The following is a 19,044-nucleotide window of genomic DNA, read 5'->3' on the forward strand; positions in this document are numbered from 1 at the left end:
GCTATACCACCACCTCTCTTCTTCCCGGAGTCTATTTCCGTTCTGTCTTTAGGGGGAACGTAGAAGTTCTCGGACGGCTCTATGGCGTGATTCAGGACATCTGGCGTCAACTAAGTCTCTGTGAAACAAAGGACGTTGCAGTCCCGAATGTCCCTTTGGAATTGAATTCTTGCTCTGTCGTCCAGTTTATTCTCAATGGACTGGACGTTGGCCAATAACATGCTGGGTAATGGTGTTTTGAGCCCTGGATCGTAGTCTGTTTCGGATTTCGGCTCCATTTCCCCACCGTCTCCCCTGAGGTTGTTGTTCCTCAAGATTTCGCCTGGCCATTGTTGGAGGCATTACTTAACCAATTAACATCTCAACGTATAATGGGAGAGTAACTCTGCTAGTTTATCAATGGAGCTGATGTCACGTGATTCAGTTAACACTAACGTATCAGAATCAATCTGAAAGACCAGAATCTTCAAATGATCCATATTTTGTTGTTTTACCAGACTCCTTACATTTAAATTAATTAGTCCCAGGCCTTTCCTATGTTTAAAAGAGTGTGGACTAATACGGCTGATTCAGGTGATAACACAGTGGCATGAAGGAGGGGGAGGGGTCCAGAGGGGAGGGTCTGGGATGTAAACGGTCAATCACATGACTGCACAGCCTGCTGTAAGTTAGCCACTAGCATACACCTGCTGTTGTGTTTATCTGATCATCTTCAATAATAAAAGGTAGAATTAATCTTTCAGAGGTTTATTCAAAAGTAAACAACAAACAGGAAAAGAATACGTTTCAATGGAAAATAATACATTGCAACGGGCAGAATATACAGTAGCGTGGAGACGCCAAGACATTCTGCCCAGAACAGAGAAAACAAGCGTCCTATATATTTTCACTAAGCCAATGAACTGTCTTTTCAGAAAATAGTATCAGATCAAACAAAGACACAGTTTTGTTTTTTTAGAATAGCAGACTTAAAAGAGGGTCTAGAATTTCAGCTGAGTTCAACTGTTCTTCGTTTTAGAACACACTCTCGTCTCCTGCCACAACAGGTGGCTGTTGTCCATAGGAATTGTATGACATTCCCTGTGTGAGCACAAATAGAATTGCCTGTGTTAGCAAAAATAGTCTTGCACTACCCTGTCTGTTTGGATGGATTCTGTCAGTTCTAAAAAGCGAGGAACATTCCCAAAACGGATTCAAATTGTCAATGAAAGCCATGTTCTGAGCACTGGAGCCAGGTGTGAAGACTGAGGATTCTATTCAACAGGCCAGCGTGGGAATGGGACCAGAGATAAAAACAGACTTTCCACATTTACATAAAAAGTTAAGAAGAATAATCTTTGGTCAGCTCAGACTGCTGGCGAGCTAGCATAGACTGTAAACATAACAAGCATAGACTGTAAAAGATGAGATACTCATGTACATGTCTTTATATCCTTATGTAATATGTAAAATCAAGATCCATTCTGGAGGAAAACTGAGAACCTTTTCCTTCTCCTCTGATGTTACCGGAAAAGGAAGCTTTATGACAACTTGGTAATAGATCTGACCAACCAGTATCACCCTGATAGCGATATTGGGTATATGATCTGTGCATCCATATACAGGCCTATTCGTTCAACATGTTACTTTCCTGGCAAGAGTGTAGTGTTTGTTACTTTCAAAAGTAATGGTTACAACAAATTACATTTAACATACATTCTTCTTTCTAGACTCCCTTGCCTTACAGATTAAAGAGGAACAGGAGGAACTCTGGACCAGTCAGGAGGGAGAGCACCTCCAAGGTCTGCAGGAGGCTGATATCATGAAGGTCACATTCAACCCTGTCTCTGTGAAGAGTGAACATGATGAAGAGAAACCTCAGTCCTTGTGGTTTAACCAAATCTGTGAAGAGGAGGTTCCCCCTGAGCAGCAGGAGAGGAGCCCCAGTCTGGATGGCCAGCTCCCCTCTTCAGACTGTTCGGAAAATGAGACTGATGACAGTGATGATGACCGTTCTGAAACTGACACCAATGGCGGCGATGAATGGAAGGAGAGTGGAGGACCAGGTTTGATGACTCTGAAACCAAAGAAGACCCATAAAGTACAAAGTTTGTCTAACGGCAGTCCTGGGTTCAGAAAGAAGGGAGATCTGAAGATACACATAAATAAGCATATTGGAGAGAAACCATTTAGTTGTTCAGTTTGTGGGAAAGGGTTCAGTAGTAAACAAGTTCTGAAGAGACACATGATAACTCATACAGGAGACAAACCATTTCTTTGTTCAGTTTGTGGGAAAGGGTTCATTAAAACTGGAGATCTGAAGAGACACATGAGAACTCATACAGGAGAGAACCCATTTAGTTGTTCAGTTTGTGGGAAAGGGTTCAGTAGTAAACAAGTTCTGAAGGACCATCTGAGAACTCATACAGGAGAGAAACCATTTAGTTGTTCAGTTTGTGGGAAAGGGTTCAGTTGGACGGGACAACTGAAGGTACACATGAGAACTCATACAGGAGAGAAACCATTTAGTTGTTCGGCTTGTGGGAAAGGGTTCAGTAGGACGGGACAACTGAAGTTACATCTGAGAACTCATACAGGAGAGAAACCATTTAGTTGTTCAATTTGTGGGAAAGGGTTCATTACGATGGGACATCTGAAGAGACACATGATAACTCATACAGGAGAGAAACCATTTAGTTGTTCAGTTTGTGGGAAAGGGTTCAGTCGGAAAGGAAGTGTGAAGACACACATGAGAACTCATACAGGAGAGAAACCATTTAGTTGTTCAGTTTGTGGGAAAGGGTTCATTGGAAAGGGAGATCTGAAGGTACATCTGAGAACTCATACAGGAGAGAAACCATTTAGTTGTTCAGTTTGTGGGAAAGGGTTCATTAGAACGGGAGATCTGAAGGTACATCTGAGAACTCATACAGGAGAGAAACCATTTAGTTGTTCAGTTTGTGGGAAAGGGTTCAGTAGGATGAGAGAACTGAAGGTACATCTGAGAACTCATACAGGAGAGAAACCATTTAGTTGTTCAATTTGTGGGAAAGGTTTCGGTCAGAAAGGAAGTGTGAAGACACACATGAGAACTCATACTGGGGAAAAAAACATTTAGTTCAGTTTAAGATGGGAGTAGACTGGAAAAGAAGAGAGAACAGGTCCCAAAACAGTTTGCAGTTCACATAATAGTAACCCCATGTACCTATCGTAAGCAGTGTGCCACGGACGCGTGCTGTCGTTAGTTCATGCCGACTGTTGAATGCCACCAGCGCTGTATAGCGTTTGTTTGTCGTATTTTTTTTATTAGCAATTTGAATTCATATTTCATCAATCGAGCCTCACGCTAGTGCTGCAGACTCTCTGAGCTCCATTGGGAAAATACCGGTTGGTACTGCACCCCATTGGATTAGACTGATGGGGGGGGGGGGGGGGGGGGGGTTGTCCAGCCAGGTTAGGGCTGGGCGATATAACGATAAATATCGCGATATATTTTAATAATCGATATCGAGGGCAGTTTTAAAACCAGAGACAGTGGACAGAATTGTCTTTCTTGCCTGCAACTTAAAGTAATGGCTTTGCTTGTCCACATGACAATACTGACCAAATTGAGATTTATTTTTCTCTTGTCCATTTATTTTGTTTGCTTTCTAATTTAAAATACAGTTTGAAACCGTCTGTACACAGTAGGCTATGTGTGCTAGCAGAACTAGACTCCAGTCACGAGTCACGGTGCACATGTGCGGTGGTTTGTCCACCAAAAAAGCGCCAAAAGATCGAAAATAAACTAGCAGAGCCAGAACTGTTCAACTCCCCTGGAGCCACAGCCAGCTTTTAAACCAGCTACAGCCTGAGAACTGGAGTGTGAGGGGATGTAACACTAAAGATGGCGGCAATGACAAAGAATTGCTGCAAAATAAACATACATCTGTCGTTTAAAAAAAAAAAAAATAATTAATACTTATAACAATTTCGATAATTATCGATATCGAGAAATATGATAACTTTATCATATCGTTATCACGATATGATTTTTTTCCATATCGCCCAGCCCTATCCAGCCTCCTCATTTTACTTTTCCGTCAAGCCAACTGAAGTACACATATCGATAATCTAGTGTTTATTTGAAAACGATTCATAAATAGGCTGAAAAATCACAATGTTTTTTGTGTATGCCAGAATATTCCAGTAAATGCCGTTTATCGCGGAATCTATATATTTTCCTGAAACTTTCAAGAAAACTAGGGCTTTTTAAAATGCTATAAAACTGAAATGAACCGATTAAAAAAAGAAGAAAAAAAAAACAATCCGTTTCGACAATGTTGACTATAAACAACTCCATTGATAAACAGATTAGACACATAGCCGCCATAATTTAAGACAGAGATTATTAGGGCTGTCTTAAATACTTCGTTCGATGGCACAAGCTTCGAACATTAAAAAAGAAAATCGAAGTAAACATTTTTTTTTTTTTTTTTTTTTACTTGTGTGTGTGTGCATGGGGCCATTGGGTGGGGCCGGGGGACAAATACACTGGAGGAAAGGAACCCAGCTCAGCACTGCCCAAATTATATCATCACTATTGCCTGTTTGAAGGATATCATCCTCAAACACATATACACCACCTACACGCCTATTCTCAGTCCTTGCCCCACAATGGTGGAATGAACTACCCACCCCAGTTAGGACAGCCGAATCCCGTCCAATCTTTCGCCGTCGACTAAAGACTCACTTCTTCAACCATTATCTGAAATAAAATAAAAAAAATCTAACCCTAACTAACCTTACTGTCATGCACTTGTCCTAATAAACTAACCTACACTGTAACACGCAACACTTTGATGAATATTGTTACTCAGCTGATAGAGTTGTATCCTTCCTGATGACCTGTCGTACAGAACTTGTAAGTCGCTTTGGATAAAAGCGTCAGCTAAATGACTAAATGTAAATGTGAATGTAAATGCCTTGTAGAATTCCACACATAAGAAAGAAAGAGATACTGGGATGAATAAACAAAATAGGAAATAAAATGTAGAAATGCATGCAATACATAAATAAATATGAATCTCCATATATGAAATAGAACATTTAGATAAGGTGCTACTGAGATGTTTTGGTGAGTTCTTTGTTTTTTTGTGGAAGTAGCCCTTCTTAAAAATGCATGAACATTCACTGATAATTGGTCTGTAGTGGAGTCTACAAGGTCTACATTGCCGGACCATGTAGAATCCGGACCTTGTAGACTGACATAATTCTGTGCATAGTTTAGTCTACACAGGCCATATTTCAAATAATCAAAATCTTACTTCATTCATCTTAAACATTCTTGATTTGGGGGATTGGTAGTTCCCATGAAATCTGAAGTTGTTCAAACGACAACAGCGATCCACCTTGAATTAAATCACACAGCCGAGTGAAACCTTGTTGGCTGCGTCAGTCACGAAATGGGCTACTTAATTCATTAATCCAATCCACTTTATTTATAGAGCACATTTAAAAACAACAAAGTTTACCAACGTGCTGTACAAGTCCCACAACATAAGATAATAAAAAAAAAAAAGATAAAAAACAAAGAAAAATTAATTAATTTTTTTTAAATTCGAAGCTTCGAATTAAAATCGAAGCTCGGCCCCGAAGCTTCGATTGCCAAAAAAAAATCGAAGGTCAGCCCTAGAGATTATGCGTTCACAAATATGAGAACGCTATCATTGAAGTGGGTGGTGGCATTCAACCATGTTTTACCATGTTAACCAATGGCAACCAAAGTGTTAATAGGATCCCCACGTACTCATACTAAACCGTATACTCAATAGGATCCCCATGTACTTTGTATTATGTCGCTTTACGCGACTGTGGGGCACAGGATGATTATGAGGTAACTATCACCAGAGCCAGACTCAGAGGATTTGGAGTAGCTGTTGTGTATTAAGCCAGTGGTTCTTAAACCAGGAGTCCTTCCGGTAGTTCCAGAGGGTCCCCAGAAAAATGGGGCCAATAGTCCAATGAGAGAATACAGTATATACTGATCATTCATTCATTTTATTTTGTTTCGTACATGGGGGTAAAGTTAATCTTTGCACAATATCACCAACATCTTTTTCTTTTTTTTAACATGATACACCCATGGCCGAAAAGGAGCAGGATGAAGAAAATGTATCGTTTCCTGCTCCCTTCCAAACTTCATATTTATTTTATAATAATAATTAATTTAATTTATATAGCGCTTCTCAATAACCCGAAGTCGCTGACAATAGTCGGGAGCAAAAGTAAAAACAAAAACAAAAGCAAAGAAACAAAAACAAAAGGAACATGAGACCATGGGGGGAACAGGGAAGACAGCATGATAGCACAAAAAGACTGGAGGCAGACATCAATCAGGTTGGAGGGGGGGGGGGGGGGGGTTATGGGTGGGGGGGGGTTGAAGGCAAGGGAGAACTGGTGGGTTTTGAGGCGAGCTTTGAAGGTGGAGAGTGTAGGGGAGTCTCTGATGGACTGGGGGGGGGAGTTCCAGAGTCGGGGTGCAGTACGAGAGAAGGCCCGATCTCCAACGTTTTTAAGCTTGGATGTCGGGACAGTGAGGGAGGCAGTGGAGGAGGACCGGAGGGAACGGGTGGGGCGGTAGGGAAGAAGGAGATCAGTCAGGTAGGGGGGGGCCAGGCTGTGGAGGGCTTTGAAGGTGAGGAGTAGTGTTTTAAAGTTTATGCTGTGTTTGAGGTGTCATCAGCGTAGCAGTGGAAGTTGAGGTGGTATTTACGGATGATGTGACCAAGGGGGAGAATGTAGCAGATGAAGAGCAGGGGGCCAAGGACTGAGCCTTGGGGTACCCCCTGTGTGACTGGGGAGGGGGAGGAGGTGTGGCCGGAGAGGGATATGAATTGGTGTCTGTCTGTGAGGTAGGAGGAGAACCAGCCAAGTGCTGTGCCCTCAACACCCAGTTGGTGCAGCCTTTGGAGGAGGATGGAGTGACACACTGTGTCAAAGGCTGCACTGAGATCGAGTAGGATCAGGATGTTGAGGGCACCAAAGTCAGCGGAGATTAGGAGGTCGTTGATGACTTTAACCAGTGCAGTTTCGGTGCTGTGAGCGGGACAGAAGCCAGACTGAAGGGGTTCATAGAGGGTGTTTGACTGGAGATGGGAGTGGAGTTGGGAGGCAGCAATGCGTTCCAGTGTTTTAGAGAAAAAAGGAAGATTAGATATGGGGCAGTAGTTGGAGAGGTAGGATGGGTCAAGAGTGGGTTTTTTGAGGACAGGGGTGACAGCGGCGAGTTTATAGGGGGAGGGGACGTGGCCTAGGGATAGTGACTGGTTGAAAAGGGCGGTGAGGTGGAGGATGAGAGCAGGGAGGCAGGCTTTGGTGAGAGTAGTGGGTAGGGGGTCAAGGGAGCAGGTAGTGGTCTTGGAGGTGGTCATGAGGTCCATGATGAAGGAGGAGTCGACTGGGGCGAAGGCAGTAAAAGGGGTGGGAGGGATGGAGTCAGGTGGGAGGAAAATGATAGTGGGGGGGGGCGAGGGTGGGGGAATCGGCGATGCGGGCAGTCAGTGAGCTGTTGATTAGAGATATTTTATTATTGAAGAAGAGGAGAAACGAGTTGCAGAGGTCAGGGGAGGAGAGTGAGTTATTGTCCGGGGGTTGTAGGAGTTTCTTGACAGTGGAGAAGAGGGTCCGGGGGTTGCGGTTGCTGCTGTTGATGATGGTGGAGTAGTGGGCCGATTTGGCAGCTTGGAGTGCATCACGGTAGGAGGAGACGTGCTGTTTGTGGAGGTCGGCGTGGATGGTGAGGTGGGTTTTTTTTATAGAGGCGTTCTAATTGACGGCCGGTCTGCTTCATAGAGCGGAGTTCCGGAGTGTACCAGGGGGAGGAGGTGGTGAATGAGACAGTGACGGTTTTCAGGGGTGCCAGTGAGTCGAGGGAGTCAGAGAGAGTAGAGTTGAGGAGGAGGGCATAGTCGTCGGGGTTAGAGGGGGCGGAGTCAGGGGGAAAGGCAGAGGATATGGACTGAGACAGTGTGAGAGGGTCAATGAATTTTATGTTACGGAAAGAGATGGTGCGTTTATTGGAGTGGTGGGGTGGGGGAAGGGGAGCAGCGAAAAGGATGCAGTAGTGGTCAGAGAGTGGGAATGGGATGGGGTGAGGATTGGATATGGGTAGGGAGGCAGAGCAAACAAGGTCGAGTGTGTGGCCTTTGTTGTGGGTGGGAAAGTTGATGTGCTGGGTGAGGCTAAAACAGTCAAGGAGGGAGAGGAAGTCAGGAGTGAGGTTTGAGTTAGGTTGGTCAACATGGATGTTGAGGTCACCGGTAAGTAGGAGGCGGGTGGAGAGAGTGGAGGCTATGGTCAGGAGATCAGAAAGTTCAGTTAGAAAAGAGGGATGAGGCTTTGGAGGGCGGTAGAGGAGTAGTGCAGTGATAGAGTTGGGGAGGGAGAAGGCAAGGTATTCAAAGGATAGCATGGGAGGGAGGTTTAGGTGCAGTTCAGTGATGGATAGGGAGAGTTTGTGGAAAACGGCAAGACCCCCCCCTCGGCCAGAGAGGCGGGGCTTGGCGATGAAGCTGTAGTTTGGGGGGGTAGCTTGGTTGAGGGAGTAGAAGTCCGAGGGCTGTTGCCAGGTTTCAGTGAGGAGGAGTAGGTTAAGGTTGTTGTCCAGTAGTAATTCATAAATCAGAGGTGATTTGTTTGAGAGAGAACGATTGTTGAGGAGAGCAAGGGAGATGGATGGGGGAGCAGGGAGGAAGGAGCGAAGGTTATCGAGGTTAGCGGTGCGGCGGGTGGGGGTGGCAGGGGGGCGAGAGGTACTCCAGGAAGAGGGGATGTATGAGCCGTCAGGGAGGTGGAGAGTCCGGTTTCGATTTAGGCGGGGGCCTCTGTGGATGTTGCGACGGCGACAGTGAATGCCAGCGTTTCTGGCAGCAGTGGCAGCAGGGAGACGGTAATTGTTGTTGAACGAGTGAAGATCAGCAGGAGTATATGAGAGGGGGGGGGGGGGGGGGCAGTGAAAAATGGGGGGAGGGGGGGGGAAGTGAGAATCCAAGGGGAAAACGGTAGGAGAAGCAGGAGTCCAAGTTGGGTGTAGGATAGGAGCAGGAGTGGGTTAAAAATTGGTAGTAGCTGGAGGGCGGAGAGTTGGAGTAGCATCTTGAGCGGATCACTCCGGGGCTGCAGCTGGACAATGGGAGCACTCCGGAGCTGCGGCTGGACACTGGGAGAGAGTGTGTTGTTGTTTTGGTGCAGAGTGTAGTAGCCGGTTCCAGACCAAGCCCGCGTAGCAGGCCAACCTGACCGCGCCATACTAACAGCCAAGACCAAGAGGAGAGTGAGGTCAGCTCAACTGTACCTTACAGCTTCATACCATATAATAATAATCATTACCATAACTATGATGACAATAAGCATAGGTTTCACTTACTACTGTTATCTCAGCTATATAAGCTAATATCTGGACTAAATCACATCCAACAACAAAGATCTTCTCAGATGGAGGGTCCCTAAGAGAAAGTCTAATCAAATAGATCAATACGCTTGAATTAATCCCACTGGACTAAAGAGATTATGCAATGTATCAAAGCTACAGAAGATACACTCTCCAAGGGTCTGTTTTCAGATTTTATGCAATTTGGCAACCTTTCTTGACATTTGTCGGAAAAATTAAAGCAGAGAATGTAACCCCATAATATGTTTATTTCTGTACTGTATGCGTGTGTTTCTGCTCAGCAATGGTGTAAATGACTTACTTTAATAGAGTGGTAGGTACAGGTTGGGAAAAAAAACTATGACAAACATCACAAAACAAACTGGTCAGACTACTGCTTGACCTTACTCCTAGAACCCACCTCACCCCTGCCCACTTTGACAACCTAGGATGGTTTAGAGTAGACGATAGAGTACAACTTGCAATGGTCCTGGTCTACAAGATACACTACACGACTAAGGTACCCATGTACATGTCAAAATACTTCCCAAAGGTCAGTGAATACCACGACCACAACACCAGAGGGAGCTCCACAAATCATGTTAAACCCAGATTCGGCTAAACAAGGGACTAAACCTCCAATGTACAGTAAATGTCCTAACCCAATAATACACGAGACCCTCTTCTTGGGACCAAGTAAGGTTTCGTCGATAATCCAATGTACAGTTACCCGCCCCCACCCACCCAACCACCTCCAATGTACAGTTTCCCCACATACCCAACCCCCCCCCCCTCCACCCCACCTACCCAACCTCCTCCAATGTACAGTTTCTTCATCAAATGTATATACTCTCTTTTTTAAACTCTTTTTTACTCTTTAAACTCGATAGATGCCTTCAAATCGAGGCTCAAAACCCACTTCTACCTACTAGCCTTTCCCGTTCACTCACTCATGCCATGTTTTCCTGTGTGCTTGCCTGTGTGCCCTCCCATAAAATGGAGTGTGATATGTGATATTGTATAATGTGGAAATGTACAATAAAAATACCTTGATCAAAAACAAATAGTTGGCTAATCTAACTAGCCACTTTTTGTTTGTTTCTAAAGTGTCTTTTAAATTTTTGCCTAAGCAATTGAATGTACTACAGTAGGCTGTGGGGAAATGTATCAAAACACTTTTCACACTCTCATTCACGCAGTGGCGGACTCAGGCTGTTTGAAGGGCAGGGGCACCTAGCAATTGGTTGGCCAATTTAAATATTTAAGACACATTTTCGGTCAAATTAGTATTCTTGACCATGTTGGCACCGGATTCTCAGTGATAATCCAAACAATGGCTCTGCGAGCTAGTACATAGCTATCAGTGAGGACTTACAAATCCATACCTTTATCATTATCTCCTCCCTGACTGTTGTTGCTTTGGACCCAATCTTTCAAGGAGAAGCTGCCTCACAGCATTTTTCAGCTGCTTTTTAATGTTCTTCAGTTTTCTTTCTCTCCTTGGCATTCTGTAATAATAGTATATAGGCCAATGCCGACCCCCCTTTTACGTTTACTACCACTCTTAAGTTAGCTTTCAATTCACACTGAACTTTAAAGTCCTATGGGTATATTTTGTGCTAATTATCCCTTGGAGAAGAATTTTTAGACTTCTGCCTTATTTCTAAATTGAGAACACGGGTTAGCATAGAATCAACTAAGGAAGGAAGCATTTTGTATAAAAGTATTCTGTATTTCTGTATGACAACTATTAAAGAAACTTGAAACTTGAAGGTAACTGTTTAGTTAGCTAGCTCCTTAACCAAGCATCTACACTACTAGCCTAGGCTAAAACATGTGATACTGCTATCAATAAAAGCACTTGCAGTGTACATACATTAGTATTTAGTAATGCATCATTAGTAACTCTCAATGGACCTCATGATCGAAAGTGTACGTAACTATCTTCGTAAGAACAAACTTACGAAAAAGATCTCCGGAAAAGTTGTTCGTAAAAATGGCCATAAGTGTTCTCAGCTGTGCTTCCCTGAATGAAGAACCCCACTAATTTTATTTTTTTTTAAACTTCATTTTTTAGCGTTTATCGCTTTTTTCTGGTCAAGCATGACCGACAGAAACAGGTTGAATAGGATGTAGAGTAGGGGAAGACACTCTGAGAAAATACGGCGGGTCCCAGAATCGAACTCGTGTACCAGAGATCCGTGACGAGCACGGTTGTCCCCGACGCCGAAATAGCGCCGAGATACACGGTGAGCTACGGGAGCTCCCCCCCACTCATTCTTAAACTAAAAGTGCGTTCTCGTACACCTGTAGTTGCATACAGATATCTCACCAGCTCCTTATAGGGAATGCAAGGACTGTGTGCAAACTGATTCAACAGGTAGCGCAAACGCAATTTGCGACTGATCAAAATTAGATTAGATAAAAATGTATTGTCATTATACAGTACAAGTACATTACAACAAAAATAAGTTTGGCATCTAACCAGAGTACATTTACATTTTGTCATTTAGCTTCATTCTTCTGTTTTGATTGGCTAGATGTATCTCCATGCCTGACTATAGAATATTTTGACATGGTTTTCTACGACAGATTTGATGTTAAAAACTGAATTATCGGAACAAGTACCTCATGCAATGAATTCTATGGTCAGGCCTTGTGCTCTGAATGGTGATAACGATGACCTGACATTGTGATCTAGTATTGACTCACAGCCTACACAATCCAGAGTGGTTGAATAGATTTGATTAATAAAGAATTGAAGATTTAGATACATTTAAATAAATTGCAGAGCACTTTAGAAAGAGTCCATTCCTGCAATCTAAAATAGCTACTGCTATACATCCAGTGACTTCAAACTTATCTCTAGTAAACCACTCTTTGGGGAGTTGCATGTGTGTGGTTTCCTTAAAATATTAGTTTGTACAGTTTTATTTTATATCTCGTGGGTTTAGTGCTATATAGATCAACTGTGTCCTTCTGATCAAAACTCAATGTCAAAAGAAAGCTAAAGCTTTAATGTTTCATTAATCGCATGGAGAAATTGTGTACAACATACAATAATTTACAGGAAATGTATTGCTCATGAACAAGCATATAAAAAGACAGTTTGAATTAGTGATTATAAAAAGACACATTTTGACAAGTCAAGGATTACAATTATGAGTCCATCATTTCTGCAGTGTCCTGTTTGTTGTGAGTCAGTCTGTGTGGTGCTGCCCTCTGTCTCTGAGCTGAAAGACTGCGGTGGTGGTGTCTTCTCCAGGCTCCATCTGATGCCTGGGAGCAGGTAACAGCCTCAGGATCCACTGGGTAGGAGCTTTTCCCATCCTCCTGCTTCTTCTCTGACTCCCAGCTTCCAGCCCACCTGCCTGACAGACCGTTCCTCTGGGGAGAAGTCTTTAGTGTCCAGGTTCAGGGAAAAGCTCCAGTTTGTATGAGACTGGCTGGATGGCCACAGAGGCTGGGACACGCTCTATCTGCAGAACTCCACTAAGTGTGTCTGACTCTTAACCACCAAAACGTGCAGACTACAACGTATGACGTATATCGTGTTTTAAAATCATTCTAACTCATTTGTTCTGAGCTGTCTGTAGCCTACCTTTCAATGCTACTGTGATGTCAGTGTACCAGGAGGAGCATGCATAGTCATAATGACATTGGATCAGTGCCCCTGCCAGGACTTCCATTGCTGACCTGTTAATATAGGTGGACACGAGAAATGTTATTCTCGGATTGATCTTTGTCACCACCTTTTGTGCCATGCTCACCCCTGATAAGGTGTTGTCCAAAATACATCATTTTTTTTTTTATTGATCTTTTTCCCCCTCCATTTTCCTCCGATTTTCTCCCATCCCAATGTTAGTCGTATGCCAATTCCCAGTCCCTTCCTGGTCGCTGCGCACTTACCCCCCACAGTCGGTCTGGGAGAGTGGAGGCTACCACGTGCTTCCTCCGACACACGTCCAGCCAATCACCGCTTCTTTTCACCTGGCAGCGCGGATTCTCATCGAGAGGGCGTAGCGTGTGGGAGGATCACACTATCCCCCTCAAGTCCTATCCGCGCTTAGCAGGCGCCCCGACCGAACTGTAGGAGTCGCTGTTTACAACGACCCGGACCCACCCCGCCAGCTTCTCCCACCCTCTAATACAGCCAATTGTATTAGTGCAGACGGCCAGCCAAGCTGGTGACAACCCCGGAGCTGTGAGCTGGATTCGAACAGGCGAATCCAGCTCACAGCTCCGGGGTTGGTGACGAACGCAATCTCCGCTCGGCCACCTAACCGCCTGTCCAAAATACATCCTAAGTATGTGACTTCCTCCTTTGCTGTTACCTCGATATCTCCTACCACTACCTTGAACCCAGGAGACCTCTTAAGTTGTATGGCCGAGCCAAAAAGGATAGCTTCGGTTTTACCCAGGTGTAGGGATAACCTGTTTTCGACCAGCCAATGACTGATCTTGACAAGCTCTAGACTGAGTGACCTCTCTACTTCTCTTTTGTCCTGATGGGAGACCATGAGTGCAGCATCGTCCGCAAATAAAAACAGTTTACAATCACATGCAGTTTTCATGTCATTGACATATAAAAGAAATAAAAGTGGTCCTAAAATACTTCCTTGCGGCACCCCGCACGTCTGTTGGAGTGAGGAGGATATGGTCCCATTAATTTCCACTACTTGTTTCCTGCCTCTCAGATAAGACTCCATCCACCTTAAGGATATACTGTTAAAACCCATAGCCTTCAGTTTATATAAAAAATGTTGTGGTTAACAGTGTCGAAGGCTTTTTGTAAGTCTATTAAAACCATCCCACAGAATTGACCTTTGTCCACCTCTGTTCTAATTTGGTCTGTCAGATATAATAAACATGTGTCTGTGGAATATGATGTTCTAAATCCAGACTGGAGCTCGTACAACAGGTTGTTTGTAGAGAGGTATTCGTTTATTTGATCATTAATGATCCTTTCTATGACTTTGGATATCGCACTAAGAATCGACACAGGCCTATAGTTCCCGGGGTCTAATTTATTGCCTTTTTTGTAAAGCGGAATGACTCTGGCTTGTTTGAGATCATAGGGAAACTGTCCTTGACCGATAGATAGATTTACAATGTGTGTTAAGCCGGAGGCGATGGACTCTGCTGCATCCCTAAGAAATCTAGCAGGTATCTTGTCCTGTCCTGTTGCCTTGTTAGGATTGAACGCCCTCAGTTTTTTCAAAACTGTGTCCTCAGTCACACTCGCAAAGGAGAAGGAATCTGTCTGGATACCTTTCTGTTTGTAGTACTCCCCTACCTGTTTTTCCCCATACATGTCAGTTGTACTTGGCAGTCTCTTAACTATTCGCTATGGTGTTAAAAAACGTATTTAGACAATTAGCTATGTTCTTATTGCCTGTAATCACTGTGCCTCCTATGTCTAGAATCATGTTTTTAGCTTTTGTCCTGAGCTTGTTTCCATACCCTGTTTGCTTTAAGCACTTCCATAATTTTTGTGGATTTGATTTATTCTCGATAATTTTGTCATTAAAAATATTCAGCCTTGGCTTTCTTGATCATTCCTGTGACCTCATTTCTTTTCTTCTTAAACTCCTCATAAACCTGTTCAACCCTGTTTTTACTGAATTTTGAAAATGTGTCATGTCTGGACTTTATAGCTGCCAGGATCTCTGGGTTCATCCAGGGCTCTTGTCTGATTTTCGTTCTCATTGTTTTTTCTGGTGCACTTTCATTAATTGCCGTCAGAAACAAAGATTTAAAATGACCCCAGGCTTTATCTACGTTCATACTACGATATACTGGTGTCCAATCCATGGAATTGAGTCTGCTTTTTAGAGCTTCGCTGTTGTAATTTTTCATTGACCTTATCTTGACAGTGTTGTGGTGGCCAATAGCTGCCTTCACCATCTTTCGTGTACAGAATGTAATTGAGTGATCACTGATTCCACAATGTATTACCCCACTGTTGGCTATCTTAGGTTTGTCAGTCACTAATATCAGGTCAATGGTGGAACTGGAAGTTTGTTATTCGTGTGGGTCTATCAATTAGTTGTTTAAAATTGTGGTTGGAGCAAAGGTCCTGAAAGGCTTTGTTCAAGGGGTGGCCATTATATTTTATTGAGGTCGTCATCACTACATCTGTAGGTGTGATCAGGCTGCCATGGTGGCATGGTGTACATGTTATTCTGTACCCATTCACAGTCCAGATCGTACCGCACCTTGATGTTCCCCTGCTGGTTGATAGCTTCCACTACACCTGCCTCTATCACTGGCACGCTACAGTCCATCTGTTTGGCCTTCACAGATGTTATGGGCGAATTCCACCACACGTTGAACATCCTTTGGGGTACGTCTTGTGTGATGTTATCGGGCCAGTTCTTTTTCTTTTCCCATTCCTTGCTATAGAAATTATATTCCATCTGGTACCCTTTCATGATAAAGGGGAAGTCGTCATTAGTTCTCCTGGCAACGGTGATGAGACCCGTAGGCATAGGGTTTGTAACCTTGGTCCCACCTATTTCGGTCTCCGTCACGCACTGGAAGTTTGCATACTCTGCTTCCACTATCATAGGCTTGTAACAGTCATAGTCCATTAATAGCCTTTGTAGATCATTGGGCTGCCATTGTCCCTTCATGTTGTTATAGTCCGCATAGTACCAGTCATACATCACAGAGCCCTGTGTATGTACGGCTCCATTGGGCTGTGTGGGGTCGGAGTTCGATTTCCATGACCTCATTGTGCCTTCCATTACACTTCTTTCATTGTGGAAGACGAACCTCCTTGTGGATGTTGTGATCACATGTCCGTCTCTCTCATTCCATATAGCCTGATTTACAATCAGGACCGGAGGTAGTATCGCGCCTCCACCTCCTGCCGGTTCACCTACAGGTCCCCCTACCGGATACGGGGCAACGTCAACAACATCCGTACCCTCGGGCCCGGTATCGACCTGAGTAATATCCATTTCGATTACACCGTCGTTCGACTGAGGGGTCTGAGATATTGCCGTTTCCTCCTGGCCTACCGTCTCACCACGTAGCCGTTTCGTAGGATGTCCGGGTGTATCTGGCGGGATCCTCCTCTTCTCCCCTCCTCCAATTGGCCTATCATGTACCAGGGGACAGCCGGTGGAATGTATCGTGTCTTCTAAACTCCCTGCCACTGTAGGGAGTATCCCCGCCTCCCCTAGCCTTCTATGGTCTCCTCCTCCGATTGGCCTATCCTGTACAGTGGGACGGTCGGTGGAATGTATCATGTCTTCTAAGATCCCTGACACTTTAGGGAGTATCCCCACCTCCCCTAGCTTTTCCTTTATATGGAATATGCCTCTGGCTAGGTTACCCGCTATTCCTGTATTGTCCTCTGATAGCCCGCGTAATCTATCGGTAAATATGCTATCGGCCTTATTGATGGATATATAGGGTATAATTCCATGATCGAGGTACTATAGGTTACTATAGCAGCCTCGTCCACGGGATTAGTGGGTTCCCCATTAGGCACAGAGTTACCTGGTCCCAGGTAATTATACCCAGGTAACGTTAGTCCATTACTCCCGTGTATTAGGGCCGTCAGGTCCTGGTTATCGTCTTCGGAAGATGTGTCGGCCATAACTTCGCCAAGCCCAGGGCAGAAGGAATATTCGTTCTGTTCCTCTTCCTCTGAGTGGGCAGATTGTGAAAGCCATGGCGTCATGGCATCCATTGGCCTCTGACCTTCCGTCCTTTTATCCAACTTCCATTTCCCCCCCCTATTGATCATAGGTTCACAGTTAGAGCTGATAGGTGCACTGATACCGCCATTACCCATGGTCCTAGGGTGTTGTATACGGCGGATGTGTACGCCTGTATGTATAGAACGTCAATACCCTTGTCATAACTATCCCACAGATATACCTCTAAGATAGAGAACCTCGATGTCTGTGGGATAAGTGTATCAATGACTTTACACAATGATACTGTGTTATCCTACCAAGCAACGCCCCCTGCGGGACATTATAATATGCACGGAGAGACAGAGAGGGAAGCTCTATGCCAGAGGGCTTACACCCATAAATCAACGTCACAGATTTGTGCCAGTAATGAAGCCTTAACTATAGATAGACTGCCCTGCCCTTCCAAATGAAAGATGTCATGATAGAATCTAAATATTAGGTAAAGAAAGAGAGAGAAATGCCCCGTATTCCATGATTGCACCTCTCCCGGACGCGTGTAGTCTTTTACCAACAGAGTTGCAGTTCCGCGTTCGGGTTCCGCGATCTGATTGGCCACTGACGTTTCTCTCAGCGCCAATCGCGTGAGGCCTAGTTCTATCACTGGTTAAGCTTGGCGACTCTTTCGAAGTTGGTTAAGGTTAGAGTTTGTCTTAGAGCAGGGCGATAGACCACCAGCCCTGATTCCAAACTCTAACCTTAACCAACTTCGAAAGAGTCGCCAAGCTTAACCAGTGATAGAACTAGGCGTTAGCTAGCTAGCAGGCTGTTAGAGGCAGAAATAGGCGCAACGCGATTGGCGCAGAGAGAAACGTCAGTGGCCAATCAGATCGCGGAACCCGAACGCGGAACTGCAACTCTGTTGGTAAAATACTACACGCGTCCGGGAGAGGTGCAATCATGGAATACGGGGCATTTCTCTCTCTTTCTTTACCTAATATTTAGATTCTATCATGACATCTTTCATTTGGAAGGGCAGGGCAGTCTATCTATATGCGCAACAGTAAAAACATTTTTTAAGGGGCATAAAAGGGGCACTTTCTAATGAGAAATGAAAAAGGCAGGTGCCCAAGCACCCCTTCACGTCTATGTGTGCACGTGCCAAGTAGTGTGAACATGAGAACACACTGTTTCCACTGTTGTGTGGGATTGACTAAGGGCAGTATGATAATAATTTCCACAACAGTGGCAATTCAAAGGTGACCTCCAACACTCCAAGAAACACAATGAGCAGCCCAGGTGTGTGTGTGTGCTGTCAGGCTTTATCCACCCGTCCCTTGCCATCAGCTGCCACTTATCAGGCAATCAGCACTCTTCAGTGTAGGGACGAGCGGCACCTGACAAAGAAAGAAAAATAACAGGCATTAGTTACCATGACACACACACACATACAAAACATAACATGACCTATACTAACCTGATGTTCACATGGTGTCACAAATACAGTAATAATGATAATGACCAACCCACGTACAGTACGTCACACTGGTCAAAGACGTCCTTGCTCCAAAGGCAGTGGGTGATGTTCTCAAGGCCTTAAGTTACATCAGACAAACTCCTCCCATTCTCCATACAGACAGATGCATCAAATAAAGGGAACAGGAAAATGTTTCCCCTTACTGTCCAATACTTCAGTCCAGAGTGTGGGGTCACCAACAAAATGCTAGATTTCATTGCGAATACAGATGAGTCAGCTGCTGTGATTGTAGCTCTCCTAGAACAATCCCTTGAGAAATTTGGCTTATCATTAAATCAAGTGACAGCATTTAGTGCAGACAACACAAATGTTAATTATGGAATTCACAACTCTGTCTTCACCAACCTGAAGAAGAAACAAAAAGATCTGTACTGTCTATCTGTATGTCATATTATGTTATGATGAATTGAAAATGGGGGACCCTGATGTAAACAAGACGAAAGTCTTTCTCTGGTCTGCATCCCCTTAAC

The 19,044-nt window shown here is 44.3% G+C and overlaps 1 protein-coding gene across 1 annotated transcript in view; it reads left to right on the forward strand.

Moving 5' to 3' along the window:
• The window catches only part of LOC311228215 (uncharacterized protein), a gene marked incomplete at its 3' end in the record, with an annotated part of 35,807 nt that extends 22,979 nt beyond the window's left edge, over window positions 1–12,828 (forward strand). The window contains exons 4-5 of the mRNA XM_084314126.1: window positions 1,710–2,697; window positions 12,744–12,828. Coding sequence (XP_084170252.1) covers window positions 1,710–2,697; window positions 12,744–12,828 — 1,073 coding nt within the window. The remainder of the gene's footprint in view (window positions 1–1,709; window positions 2,698–12,743) is intronic.
• Window positions 12,829–19,044: the final 6,216 nt, after the last annotated feature.

The sequence above is a fragment of the Notolepis coatsorum genome (assembly GCF_963971535.1).
Source record: "Notolepis coatsorum genome assembly, chromosome: 1".
Lineage (NCBI taxonomy): Eukaryota > Metazoa > Chordata > Actinopteri > Aulopiformes > Paralepididae > Notolepis > Notolepis coatsorum.